Raw genomic sequence first — 13,940 nt, 5'->3', positions numbered from 1 at the left:
TAGAGCACTGGTCAATAGTGAACTTCCTCCTTCAAATCCATCACAATTGAAAATATTGATTCCCAGCATATTCATATTCATCTGGGTGGTGCCACAAGGAGCGAGGGAAACTCTTGTGTACATCCGCAGTCATTTCTTGCCACTGTCAGCTCGCTGCTCATTGTGGTTTCAGCAACTGTCGGAAACCGCCCTCGGGTAAAGATTTAAACAGCCAATTTTGACTTAAACTAAATCTTAGGGCAACTCCTCAAACAAGACAATAAGAATCTGTATCATAATTTATGGCACAGTTCCTAGTTTTTACGATATTAGTTCTCTAAACTTGAGTTTTATATTGGCAGTAACCATAACAATGGTGCTGTGCTCTGTTGATTCCCTGTCAACAGCTAGATCATTAACTCTGGGCGGGGCAGTTGATGGTAGCCGCCTGTTGCCTGTAATCCCCTTAATACAGATACATCCTCAGACACACCCTCCGTAGTAATAATCGACGGAGTCAAAGGGCCGACTCGCCGGTGTACGAGCACCAGCCGAGGATCATTGGCCTTTATGTTCGCCATCATCCTTATATTTTTCAGAAACCCTATCTGCCCTCTCGCTCCTCCATCTGACGCTCGCTCGCCTCGCCAGTCAGAGGCCGCGACAGTCTCTTAGCAGAAGACTGACGTTTTCCTCAGCTCCCCTCTCTATCTCGCTGACAGGCTGCTCTCCCTGGGCCAGATGACTAATCTAATGTAATCACATCAGCATAATTACACTGGGGAGGAGATAATGACAGACAGATGAGTGTGTGTTTGTGTGTGTGTGTGATATCAAGAAATAGAGAGATGGCGTGCATGTTTTTTTTTCCGTGCGCACACATGATGGACAGGGCTTAGCCGCTCCGTCATTAAGGGGCTGTGAAGTCCTGCTCTATTGACTATAATTACCCTCAAAGTGTGAAGCTTTAATATTCTTTGACACTGGCAACAGCCCTCAGATAGACATCTCATCTCTTGCTCTTTTGTCTGGCTGTGTGTCTGCGTTTCAGAGTCCCAGTTCAGTTTGTGATGAAGCTAAGTGACTCTTGAGTTTGAAGGCTCGGGGGCTAAGTGTGTGTCATCATGTCCTTGAGACTAAGTGTGAATACGACTTTAAAGTTTGCCTCTTCTGACGTGTCTCCGTTAGACTTGGGACCCGTTTCAACTTTGCTCTAGATTTTGGGGACGATAACTCATGCAAAGTATAGTCAACTCAGAAGAAGTTCCACTTACCTAGACACGAGGCAGTGGCTGTGGTCAGTTCATGGTACTCTCAGTTGACTAGAAAAAAACAGACGGGGTCGTGGGAAACATCAAATGTTGTTCTATGTCGAGAGAAGCAAAATGACATGGATACAACAGCGTTTCCGATATAAAAAAAAACAGCAACAGGTCCTGCGGTCGGGATTGTTTTGTCTGGATGCTAAGGCAACAGGAAGGAGTCTCATTTAAATGTGCTTATTATGGCAAAACTGTCAATTTAACACCATGATAAACAGTTTAAAAGTGGCATCGAGGCAAAACACTCTTCTGAGGTGTTTTGCCTCATCTCATCCACATCTTTTGAGGATGAACTCAGACGCTACGCAAACCAAAGTTAGATTTAAATATAAGCCACAGAGTGCCATTGGTCGTTGGTTTTCTTCCAATTCTTGAAGCCATGTCGGCGCCAGTTGGGTATTAAGAGTAGTTAAGGGTCAGACATTTCTTTAGTGGTCTCACAAAGACAGGGGGGTTCTTGCAAAACAGGTTTGTTTGTTATCTTATAATCTTAAAAGAATTTATCACCCGTTTTCCACTTGTCCATACTTTCTGCATCAGTTTCCCTTAAAAAAAAATACCAAGGCCTGAAGCTACAGGGTCGTTTTATATTAAAGATTGAGTTTTGTATGTACTCTTCTTCCATCTGCTCAGCATGGTTGACTATCACTGCTCACTGTATTGGCATCAGTGAGCGTCTGACATTGATGTTTTAGGAAAAGAAAATATGTGTAAAAGTGAACAAGATATTCAGTTTCTTTGCACTCGCTGCTTAATTGTGTATTTTATACATTTTTCACATGCTTACTTCAATATTTTTCTTCCAGGTGTACTATCCCGTGCGCCACCACCTGGTGCAGCACATGATCAGTGCAATGCAGCGTCTGGGCTTCACCCCCAGTGTGACCATCGAGCAAAGGAAACTGGCTGTTGACCTGGCCGAGGTGGTCATTAAGTGGGAATTACAGAGAATCAAAGACCAACAGGTGTGTTCATGGATTACGTAAATACACACACAGTCACACCTCAACCTGGACAGAGAAGCTGCCCGAACTACACACTGTTTGCATTAGGGCTACATGATGTATTAGAAATCGATCATGATATCAACATGTGCGATATTCTCTAGCAATCCTGTTTGTTCCGGGTCAAATTCATCACTATGAGCAGTTGATTATATAATAAAATTGCCTAGCTTATTTATTATAGCCCCAGAACTGATGATTTTACAAGATAAAGCCATTCAATTGTGGAGATAACACATCTTCCATATTATATAACTATGTGATTTATAATCTTGTAGGAGCTGGTCAGAAAGCTTGATATGATATACAGATATGTATAGATTGTATGTATGTATTTTTCTTCTTTAAATCAAACTGTCATTAAACTTAACCCTGGCCCTCCCTGTCTTTGGTGTGGTAGCCGGAGTCTGAGGCTGAAGCAGCCACTGGTGGTGAAGGAACCAGTGGGGGAGCTGTGAAAAGAGGACTGTCTCTGGAAGGTGCTGCCGCCGGACAGGACGTCAAGAGGTTCCGTACAGCGACTGGAGCAACTGGAGCTTCTTCCGCGGTGAGCTCAACCAACAACATCTCAGATGCCAGTCAAATGTGGCATTAGCTCGACAGGTCACTATAGCATAGACCTGGCAATACAATACTTTACTTTTACATCTTGTTCTCCATGCCGGCTACCATCAACTTCCCTTGATAATGTCTGCTCCCAGTGTCTTTTTAAAAAACATTTAAAAAGACACTTTGATCAGACAGTTATTGCAGTTGCTCCTTGAATCCATCTCTGGTCTGTGGTTTGGTTTCTTTATCAAATTCTGTAACACAAGACAATTACCTTTCTTAGGTTTAATTACATTAAGAATAAAAACTTTTTCTGAAATTGTCTGCTAGCTTCTATCATCGCCCTCCAGGATTTGCTTGACAGCCTATTGCCCATGAATGAAGTCTATATGTTGTCCTCAGCTATAATACAACAGTATTTCTCTCGATTAACGTGGGTATTGGAAAGAAAAAAATACAAATTTGGGAATGTTATCATTGAGAGTGCGGTTATTATATGATCTTCTCATCTAACACTGATACATTTGTATTCTTATTCAAGCAGCATAATCAACATGCTGTCATTTGGGCTTTTGGTATATTCATAAACTATCCCATATAGCATTGCAAATCACAGAATCTGCTTATTAAGGTGGATTGCAACACAAAACAAATGCTCTGTTACTTTCATTAAACAAGTCTGTGTAGCTGCGTTCGTAATGATGGTATAATTTCAAGCTTCTTTTATCTGTTGGCTGGAGAAAAATAGAAGAAAAAAGCATTTGTTGTTGCTGCTGGATCTACATGGAATTTGCCCAGAAAGTTATCAGGATAATTATCATTGTCATAACTCCAGTCTATTTATACTGTAAGTTTCAAAACAAAAAACTTTATGAAGGCTCTTTTGATTTTGCTTCCAAATTTTGGACTCTACTTTCCTAGCCAATTACATTTTAAGTTTTCTCTCACCTTTTTAGTAATCATCAAAAAAACAACCATGACATATTACTAATTCTGTTTATGTGTTTCTTTCAGGTGTTTGGCCGTAGCCAGTCCATGCCCGGTACAGAGACCATGCTGACCAAGCCTGTAGAGAAACAACATACGGACACCGTGGTCAATTTCCTTATCAGGATTGCATGCCAGGTAACACCTCCACCGTCACCACTACACACACAGCAATTCATCTCACTTTCTCACACACACACACACACGCAGGTACAATTCTTCCATCCAAACAGCTGCCAGATAGGACACAACTCCTCTAACCCCTCAGTGGTGAAGGTAGGACACCCCTGGTGGCTGTCCTAAACGCACGCACGCACACACACATACTTCGGTGTGTCTCCTCACACTGCTGTACCTTGGTCTAGTGGCATGTGATGACCTTGGTTTCAAGCCCAAAATAGACTGTTGAGATTTCGCTCACCTTGACTTTTCCCTACTTTATTTTTTGGGACAAATTCCATTCTCACTGTTCATCCAAGCATCTCTGCCTCTGTATAGCTGGCGAGGATCAGTCACTGCTCACAGAACAGTCTATGGAAACATAATCCTTTCATTGTATTCCACTTGATAACAGTGTATTGTGATACCAAATTGATCCAATTAAAACACCTAGAGCTCACTGTCTCGCCTCAGGGTTTGTGATGCTGGGTTGATGCTTGTTGCGTTGAGGGCTTGAACCAGTCTTTGTGATTGAAGGACATGTCCTTTTCCTGGTTATGCAGCTGTTGACCTATCCCTGCATTAATTCAATACATACAGTGATTTCTGACCTTATCAGGGCACCGTTGTGATGCCATTGATAAAGAAAATGATACCAAACTGCTTCCCTCTCTCGTGTCTATAGGTGAACGACAGCACCAACGTGGCCGGGTCTCCAGGGGAGCTGCTGTCCCGCCGCTGTGTCATCCTGATGAAGACCGCCCTCAGGCCCGACATGTGGCCACGCGCTGAGCTCAAGCTACAGTGGTTTGACAAGCTGCTTATGACAGTGGTAAGACTTATTATTATTTTGCTTATCAGGCTGATGTTTTAATGTGTCATATTCCTGTTTTGCACCAAAAATGCTGGGTAAACTCCAGTGACTCCTATTGTTGTCATTATCATTTCCTTGAAAGCCAGATATTAGTGGGTGTTAGTGGGTTTCTTGACCAGTTAATGTCTGACCGTCTTGCCTATGTCATTACAGCTGTTTCTCTACAGCTTTTGTCTGAGATCACATGTCCGCCACCGTCTCCAGACCTGTCATGACTTCTCTTTGGATTTCCCATTGACGAATATTTACTTGAAAGCGACTTATCTTTACTTTTTGGTGACAGGGACGCTTGTTGTTATTCTAGCCCTAAAGAAGCACTTGTTTACTTGAGTGTGCTCCGATTATTTGAAGTTGCTGGTGGATGTGCATGTCATCAACAGTGTCGAGGCAAACACGCTTAATACAATTCCAAATATGCAGGCCTGTTGTTGTTGCGTCTCAAAGCAATAAGAAGTAGACACTAAAGGATAACTAACTGCCGTTCGCCCACCCACAGACCGCAGAAGTTTCCCTCTCCCTCCTTAAGCTCTGTCTTAGTGTTTGCTCTAATGCCTCCAAGTCCTTTGTCTGTTATCAGTAATACATGAAGTGAGGCGCAAACCACCATAATGACAAAATAATGACAGTGGTGAGATAAGAGGAGTCTATCCGGGTTGGCCTGTACCATCTCCCCCACTCCCCTCCCCTCCCCCCTCCCCTTCCTCCTAAACCTCTCATGCCTTGCTTCGGTATCGCTCTGCCGTGCCTCTCTGCATCTCCACTCGCCTCTCCCTCTGTCCCTCTGCCACCACTTCCTCCTCTCATCTCTTCCTCTTTTATTTTCAGCTTCTTATCAGAGCCTCTCTTCTCTCCCTCTCTTTATCTGTTGTTCCCCTCCTGCCCACTCGTATCTCTTGAGCTGATTTGGCACCAGTGTTCCGACGAGGTTATCGCCTTGTTCCCGCAATTGTCACGTACTTCCCCTGTTGTCTGTTGGGGACCCCTGTATGGGCCGCACCTTGTCTCTATGCCTGCACTCAGACTTACCCAATCAGCCCCTGCAGATCCCACAGGGACGGTCTGACGAACAAGGCTTGTGGCGGCCTTGTGCAGTGCGCAATACACAGACCCTTCCCCCCCCTGAGAACATGCTCTACCTGCCCAGCGGTCTTACTGAGCATAATGAACAATGCTTTAAATCGGATTACCTTTTATCATTGCATTGTACTGCCTTGACAGTGATTCAGAGTCAGGAGGAGTGTTCGAGGGCAAATGAGGGGGAGCAGAGGACATGCACACAAAACATGCACACAATCATATACACTCAAGCACATAAGTGCATGTGCCTTATCTACGTGGCTCCAGAGACAAGGTTCCATTCTGTTAATACAGTGCCAAATCAATACTACCCTAATATCTACCAGCGCTCTTATCACGAGAGTCACCTTGTTCATTAGCCAAGATTAGTGCTATGGATCTGTTCTAGATTATTCTCTTGGCCCTGCCATAGTTGTAAACCTTGTTTGTAATTTAGACAAAATTAGTACTTGATGTTGCACATTGATCTTTGGTTTAGCCGCCTCAGTTCTTCTGTGTGAGAAATACCTGTATGTTGGAAATTGGGTGTTTTTCTTGTATGGAGTCTATATGGAATAAGACCTGAATAATTCATTTATTTACTGACTAATTTCCACTGGATCTAGATACACCTAAACCAGAGAGCTAAAAACAGAAAACACAAATTATAAAAAGCTGTCATAGACCGCTACACTGACCGCCAACTTTTAGAACGTTTCTAGTTCTAAGAGTAAACTTCCGATTAATCATTTCCATGGTAACAGCGAGCTCCACCACTCAGAGACATCACTATTACACCTGAGGATTGTGGGTAGTGTTGTAATCTCCTTGACGTTACAAATAAAACACGAGTTGCAGTTGATATCACACAGACTTGTGGCTTCTACAGGAGCATATAACATTGTTTTTAGAAAAACTTTTTGCTACTGGCAAGTCTACATCGGATGGTTACAATATTATGGCTGCCAATCAAAATCTCTATTCATAAAATAAATGGGATTTATGCTTCTGTAACAACGCTGCTGAGCTCTATTCATGGCCGCAGTACTATTACTCAGCTGACCTCCTTGTTCCACTTCTCCCCTCCGTGTCCCTTCAGGAGCAACCGGCGGCGGCTAACATCTCCAACATCTGCACTGGGCTGGAGATTCTCTGCTTCCTGCTGACTGTGCTGCAGTCCCCTGCCATCCTGGCCCACTTCAAGCCCCTGCAGCGGGGCATCGCTGCATGCATGACCTGCGGCAATACCAAAGTCCTGCGTGCTGTCCACTCCCTCCTCTCCCGCCTCATGAGCATCTTCCCCACTGAGCCCAGTAAGTTTGCGGTACTCGACACCTAAATTCTCACAGGGAGTGGGTGGGACTCAGAACTCGGGAAAGCGCTGCATGTCTGAGAAATCATCAACTCCCCGTTGCTTTCATTAAAGAGTGACAAAATATTTGGACAACTGTGCTGTTCTGTTAGAATAGTCGATGGTTAAATGCCTCAGCTGATTTTGCCCTGTGTTAAAAGCCAGCCATTCAAGCAAACCTTTCTTTCTTTCTCCAGGCACATCCACTGTGGCATCTAAGTATGAGGAATTGGAGTGTCTGTATGCTGCTGTGGGCAAAGTCATCTATGAGGGACTCACCAACTATGAAAAAGCGACAAGTAACACTAACCCCACACAGCTCTTCGGTAAGACCTACAGCTCTCAGTTTCTCCCCCTCCCTTTTCCTCTCGTTCATCCCTTTCACCCTCTGCTGCGCTCACTTTGTTGCTCATAAACCCTGTTATCTTTTTTTACTTTTTACACTTCCACTCTTTTTTTTTTCTCTCTACAAAACCGAGCTACCTCTCAATCAATTTTAGCAATTATGCCCGTGAATGGGTCATTAAAAAACGCAAGCGGATGGGCCCTGCTGCACGGTGGAACATCTGGTCTGTTTAAAGTGAGGCCACAGTCCAGGGGTTTGGGAAAGGTTGCTTTGGGAAGGATTGCTGCCTTCGTCCACACTCCCTGAACAAACATTGCTCTTATCCGCCCAGCTGTAGAGGAGTATTTATGGGGCAGAAATACATTAAAGCTTATTCTTAGGGGACGGCTTTTGATTTTCTTCCTCGACAATCTTAAAACTGTACGTTAACTATTGAAATAAAGGGGCCCTCAAGGTTACCGAATGGCTTCTGGAGTACGGTCTTAAGATAACACTATTTGATATGCTTTCCCAAAATGGCAGTTGTGGTCAGTAGAAAGCTTTTGGTATCCTGTCGGGGAGAATGCAGTGATGTGACGCATCCTTCTGGCCTGAGGGGGTGGCATTTTAACATTTGTCCCCTCCCTCGAGGAAGCCGCACCAGTGAGGGACATTACTCATACCTATCTCTGCCTGTGCCTCTTTGACACACTGGAACTTTTGCAAGATTTATAAAAAATTGTCTGCAAATGAACACAAGCTGACTGCAGGTGTAGGCGTCCGTTACCTTGCCTTACAGAGGTCGAGGTTCTTGTCAAGATAATTGTATTTCCCATTTTGATTTTCCTCCGTTCATTTGTCTTCCAGGAACACTGATGATCCTGAAGTCAGCCTGCAGCTACAACGCCAGCTACATCGACCGCCTCATCTCTGTGTTCATGCGTTCACTTCAGAAGATGGTGCGGGAACACCTGAGCCCACAGACAGCTAATCCAGGGGTGACGGAGACCAACACAGGTACATGCCCGGACAGGAAGGCTGTGGAAACATTCACACATTTCCACGTTGACGTTCCTCAGACTTGGTTAGAGCTCAGATATCCTCTATGTCTCAGTAATGTAATTGCTTTGTTGGTCATGGGGACCTCCACATTTCATAGGGAATGCTCCGCAGTTCTGGTTCCCTGCATGTCTCATCTCAAAGCCACTCTATGGATAAATCAAACAAAAGGGCAGGTTCCAGAAAATGTCTGGAGCATTCCCTCTGGAAAATGTCAGGAAAATATCCGGACTGCAGTCCATGTCTGAAAGAAAGCTTTGGCAACGGGTCTTGCTTTGTATCTCTGTCAGCAAGGGGAAAGAGTTTCAAAAGTTTAAACCTTGTTACATAAGTCCTTAAAGTTTTTTTTAAGCTTTGTCATGACTTAAACAAATTTCACTAGGGTTTCCTGTTCCCCTTCTTCTCTGAGCTTGACTTCACCAGGTTTGTAAAAATAGGCCGTATATATATTTCCTGGTGCTACATCAGGCGGGAGGTAATGGTTGTTAGATGTTATCAGTGCTTTAAATGGCCCCTAATGACTATATCGGGAAACACAGACATTAACTCTCCACTAGGAACCGTTGTAGTCACTAAGACCAAAGGCTATCTTACCAGCGAGGCCTTTTGTCTTGAAAGTCTTTTCATGTCCCACAAAACTATAATCTTAACAGAGAAACGGATTATTTCAAAACTGTTCCGTTTTATTTTGCCTGCTTTCACCTTTAAAGAAAAGATTAACATCACATATGTTAAATTGGTGATGCGTGCATAAAATATATAAGGCCAGAAAATATATTCTATTACAGCGCTTACATTTTGGAATAGCAATAAAATAAATAAAAAAGAACAAAAGACATCACCCGCATGTTATTTGCCTTACTTTAAAGACAGGCTCACCTGAGATCATAGAAAAATAAACTTAATTTAATTAATCAATTATCCCTTAATGTCAGCAAACTCTTCCAACAGAATTAAAACAAAAGCTGCATTTAATCTGTTTTCAATCTATCCTTTTAATTTCTGACTGTTTACCTTCTCTGTTTTCATAGTGACCAGCGAGCTGGTGATGCTGAGCCTTGACCTGGTCAAGACTCGCCTGTCTGTCATGAGCATGGAAATGAGGAAAAACTTCATCCAGGTCATTCTCACTTCGCTGATCGAGAAGTCCGCTGACCCCAAAATCCTCCGTGCTGTCGTCAAGATCGTGGAGGAGTGGGTGAAAAACAATTCGCCCATGGCTGCTAACCAGGTGAGAAGGAGGCTTTTCTAAGTGAGAGAGTTCAGAAGTTTACGCGCCATACATGTCATTCTTCTATAACTTCATGTTAATGCAGTAGGCGATTGCATTCTTTCTCTCATAATAGCGGGAGTGAGTCCAAGAGCTGATTCAGCAATGCACATTTTAAAAGGTGTGAATCCTTTGGACAAACAACAAGCAAAGCACATTTTTAAAACCCAGTCAGGTTAACATTAGCATAGAACCCACAGAGGGGTCTTTTGTTCTTTATTTTCTTTTAAGCTGCAGATGGAAAACAAGCCGTAAAAGGCTGAGGTGGACAGAGAGATTTAATTTATAAGAAAATAACTGAAGACATCATCTGTTTTTTCTCCGTCCTCTTCCTGTCTTCTTTTATTTCGATATGCTCTCCCAATGTCTCTTTTCTTATCCCCATAATTCTTGCTTTCAGATGCCAAACGTGCGTGAGAAGTCCATCCTGCTGGTGAAGATGATGACCTACATAGAAAAACGTTTCCCAGATGAACTTGAGTTAAACGGCCAGTTTCTGGACCTCGTTAATTACGTCTACAGGTAATTACTGCCATTTATCACATGGCCAAATGGCCGCGCCACTGATGCCACACCGCCCTTGCATCCATCTTAAAAGGAGGGCTGAAGGTCGGGAGGTTGAGACAGGGAGAGACACGGAAGCGATAGCTAAATGCAGATGAGGAGGAGAGCTGAAAGCATAGATAGATTGAGAGAGATAGATCATGACGATAGACAGAAATGTTTAGAAGCATTAGGGGTTACATGGAAGCACAGAAAATAAATTAGTGGAAATTATCACTGTAGATAAAAGAAAAGGAGGGGTGGGAAAGACGGCGGGTAGTGATCGAGATAGATGTTGTGTCTGGGTCGTTCACAGGGCTACAGTAGTGTCAGGACTCGTGACAGGACACCCAGCAGGTGGGGGCCAGAGGGGAGAGAGAGTCCCACTGCCTGCTATTCATCAAACCACAGCCCTCATTGTCTTTCTGTCTTGCACACATACACATTCAATCAGCCAAATGTACCCTGTATCCCTCGGCACCATCTGCGCCTCATGTCAAAAGGTGTAAAACTAACAGTGAAGCCATGATGGACAGCAAGTGACGATAATGGAATGATAAAGCAGATGTTCCACAACAGTATGCGTTCAGGAGAGTAGCCCAAATCGGGACAATGTGCAGGAGAGTAGCCCAAATCGGGACAATGTGCAGCTGTGGTGGCCTCATCTTTGTCCATGCTTTTATTCCACCTTCCCTCGCTCATGTTTATGTGAATCATACTCATGAGATGCATTCACTGCAGCAGGACGACGCGGAAACGATGACATTTGTTATTCAAGTGTTCGTTTTCGGGCCGTTAGTGCCTTACTATCACTGCAGTCGCCACATCAACGATATTTAATTCCAATCAGTATTTGATGTTAACTGCCTGGTACTCACACTTCACTGCTCCTCAGCATGGCATGACAAGGCTGTTAAGACATCCTGGCACCTAGCATTTGAATGTTGATATGAGATTTGTGCTCATATGTTTGGAAATCCTACCTGTATGTCATATTTACAAATGGCGACTTAAACCTAATCAAAATTGTTTTGTTTTTGGTGATATGTGTGATTATGTCCACAGTGACACAGAGGTAGCAGAAAAATGAAGCTGTGAATGTTGACTACTTTCAAACTCGTAAGATTGTATCGACAGTGATTCCTTCAAATAATGAACAACTTTAATACAATTCACCAGCAGCACAGTTTACAACTGGACATAGAAAATAATCAACACATCTGTGATGAACTCATTTCTCTGTCTCCAGTTTGTATTTTGTAGATTTGTTTGATATTGTGACTTGTTTCTCGGAGTTTCCTTTCTGTGAAATATGACTCTTACATCAGTGTCGACTATTAACTATTACATTAGATGATCCAAGTGCATTAACGTTTAACCATCAACTTGATTTCTGTATTCTGTTCTCATGAATCATGGAAGTAAAATGGGTAAGAACCGGCTCAAATACATGTTTCGTCCTTCACCTTATTCAGGGATGAGAGCCTTTCTGGAAGTGATATCACGTCCAAGCTGGAGCCGGCGTTCCTCTCGGGGCTTCGCTGCACTCAGCCACTGATCAGAGCCAAGTTCTTTGAGGTGTTTGACTCCTCCATGAAGCGGCGTGTCTATGAGAGGCTGCTCTACATATGCTGCTCTCAGAACTGGGAGGCCATGGGCAGCCACTTCTGGATCAAACAGTGCGGCGAGGTAAACACAGCGCTGCCATCTGATCTCTCATCTGTCCTGTTGAGCCTTTTATCCAGAATGTGCTGTCCAATCATAGAATAAGTCTTTTGCGTTCAGTTTTATTTTTTATTTTGGCAACCTCATTATTCCATCACTTGTCCTTTACTGTTACTGAGTGTTACACTTGTGCGTGTTTGTGCTTGGTAGCTTCTGCTGGCAGTGTGTGAGCGGAACACAATAATCGGTACCAGCTGCCAGGGCTCCATGCTGCCGTCTATCACTAACGTCATCAACCTGGCCGACAGCCATGACCGCGCCGCCTTCGCCATGGCAACACACGTCAAGCAGGAGCCGCGCGAGAGGGAGAACAGCGAGACAAAGGAGGAGGTAGGACAAACGCACATATCACGATATATCAGCAGTTACGCTCATCGGCAAAGTGGGACATTATCCTATTAGGGGTGTGTTGCATACTGTGATCCGAGGAAGTATGGAAGCCTAGCTTTGTCTGTAAAATAAGTGCGATGGTTAATGTCAGTCAATTCCTACGTGGCAAAGTCCAGAGTGGAGAGTCAATGTTTTCCTCTTCTCCCTTGGCAGGATGTGGAAATAGACATAGAGTTGGCCCCAGGCGACCAGACCGCCATCCCCAAGACCAAGGAGCAAGCCGAGCGAGACGCCGGCAACCAGCTGCACATGCTCACCAACCGCCACGACAAGTTCCTTGATTCACTCAGGGAAGTCAAGGTAAGGTTAGAACCAGCTTGCACCCGGCCTTTCAGGTTCACAGTGTACTGCAGGTTTGACGAAACCGGACAGGCTTTTGACAGGGGGCTTTCGAAATGATGTATACTTGTGTTCATGAATTTTAAGACACCCCAATTTTTCAGCGATAACTTACAGGAGAACGCAGCGCTTGAAATATTGAACTTCATCAAATTTTGAAAACATTTTTCCTCAACTCTACTGTGCAGAAGTTTTTCACTGGTGATTCTTTTACTCAGCAACCGACTCAGGCCTGGCACATCGGTCAAATAGAATTTAACCACCTAGTAGAATGGTAAATAAGCCCTACTCGTGCCTCTGGGGGACAGCTTAGTTTGCTAAGTCAGCAGCTGTAATTTTTTTTGCTCTGTGGTTTCAGACGGGGGCCCTTCTGAACGCCCTGGTCCAGCTTTGTCACATCGCCACGCCGCTGGCCGAGAGGACCTGGGTTCAGCTCTTCCCTCGTCTCTGGAAGATCCTTTCTGATCGGCAGCAGCATGTGAGTAAAAACTTAACGGCCTCTTCTATAGTTACAGGTCTGCCGTGTATGTTGTGTTTGAAATTGCATGCATGACCAATCTATTATATGTTCTGTTATATTGACATGACTCAGAATTTTCACGTAATAAATCATAATTACAGACATGCACTTATTTGTTATATGAAAACAATCCCTTATTCCATCATCTATGCAGTGTGTATCCTTTTTCCATATCTTACAAATTATGTTAACAAGCAGACACTCACTCTGACCTTGGCCATCTCATTTCTGTCTCAAAACGTGCACTTCCACTTAATGAGGACATACTCATTCATGCTAAATATGGAAATGGAAAATGCTGAGGGAGGAAAGCTGTTATGAATTTAACGAAGCAGATGCATATAGAGTTTTTGGAGAGTCGTGGAAAGGCCCCGTTTTGACCTGATTGAGCTCCTAAACATCTGAAATATGCCATCGATAGAAAGATGGCTTCAACCTCCCATTTTCTTCTTGAGACAGGCATTAAGTGACAAATCTGTCACATGTGT

At 43.8% G+C, this 13,940-nt stretch overlaps 1 protein-coding gene across 1 annotated transcript in view; it reads left to right on the top strand.

Annotated features, from left to right (window-relative positions):
• Positions 1-13,940, top strand: part of trrap (transformation/transcription domain-associated protein) — a 76,483-nt gene that overhangs the window by 30,465 nt on the left and 32,078 nt on the right. Inside the window, exons 41-53 of the mRNA XM_062414089.1 lie at positions 2,108-2,266; positions 2,706-2,852; positions 3,869-3,979; positions 4,686-4,832; positions 7,030-7,243; positions 7,479-7,607; positions 8,474-8,623; positions 9,697-9,896; positions 10,336-10,457; positions 11,954-12,167; positions 12,354-12,533; positions 12,747-12,893; positions 13,291-13,410. Coding sequence (XP_062270073.1) covers positions 2,108-2,266; positions 2,706-2,852; positions 3,869-3,979; positions 4,686-4,832; positions 7,030-7,243; positions 7,479-7,607; positions 8,474-8,623; positions 9,697-9,896; positions 10,336-10,457; positions 11,954-12,167; positions 12,354-12,533; positions 12,747-12,893; positions 13,291-13,410 — 2,040 coding nt within the window. The remainder of the gene's footprint in view (positions 1-2,107; positions 2,267-2,705; positions 2,853-3,868; positions 3,980-4,685; positions 4,833-7,029; positions 7,244-7,478; positions 7,608-8,473; positions 8,624-9,696; positions 9,897-10,335; positions 10,458-11,953; positions 12,168-12,353; positions 12,534-12,746; positions 12,894-13,290; positions 13,411-13,940) is intronic.

This window comes from Platichthys flesus, chromosome 20, assembly GCF_949316205.1.
Source record: "Platichthys flesus chromosome 20, fPlaFle2.1, whole genome shotgun sequence".
Taxonomy (NCBI): Eukaryota; Metazoa; Chordata; class Actinopteri; order Pleuronectiformes; family Pleuronectidae; genus Platichthys; species Platichthys flesus.
The sequence above is the reverse complement of the archived record's forward strand: the minus strand, read 5'-3'. Positions and strand labels throughout refer to the sequence as shown.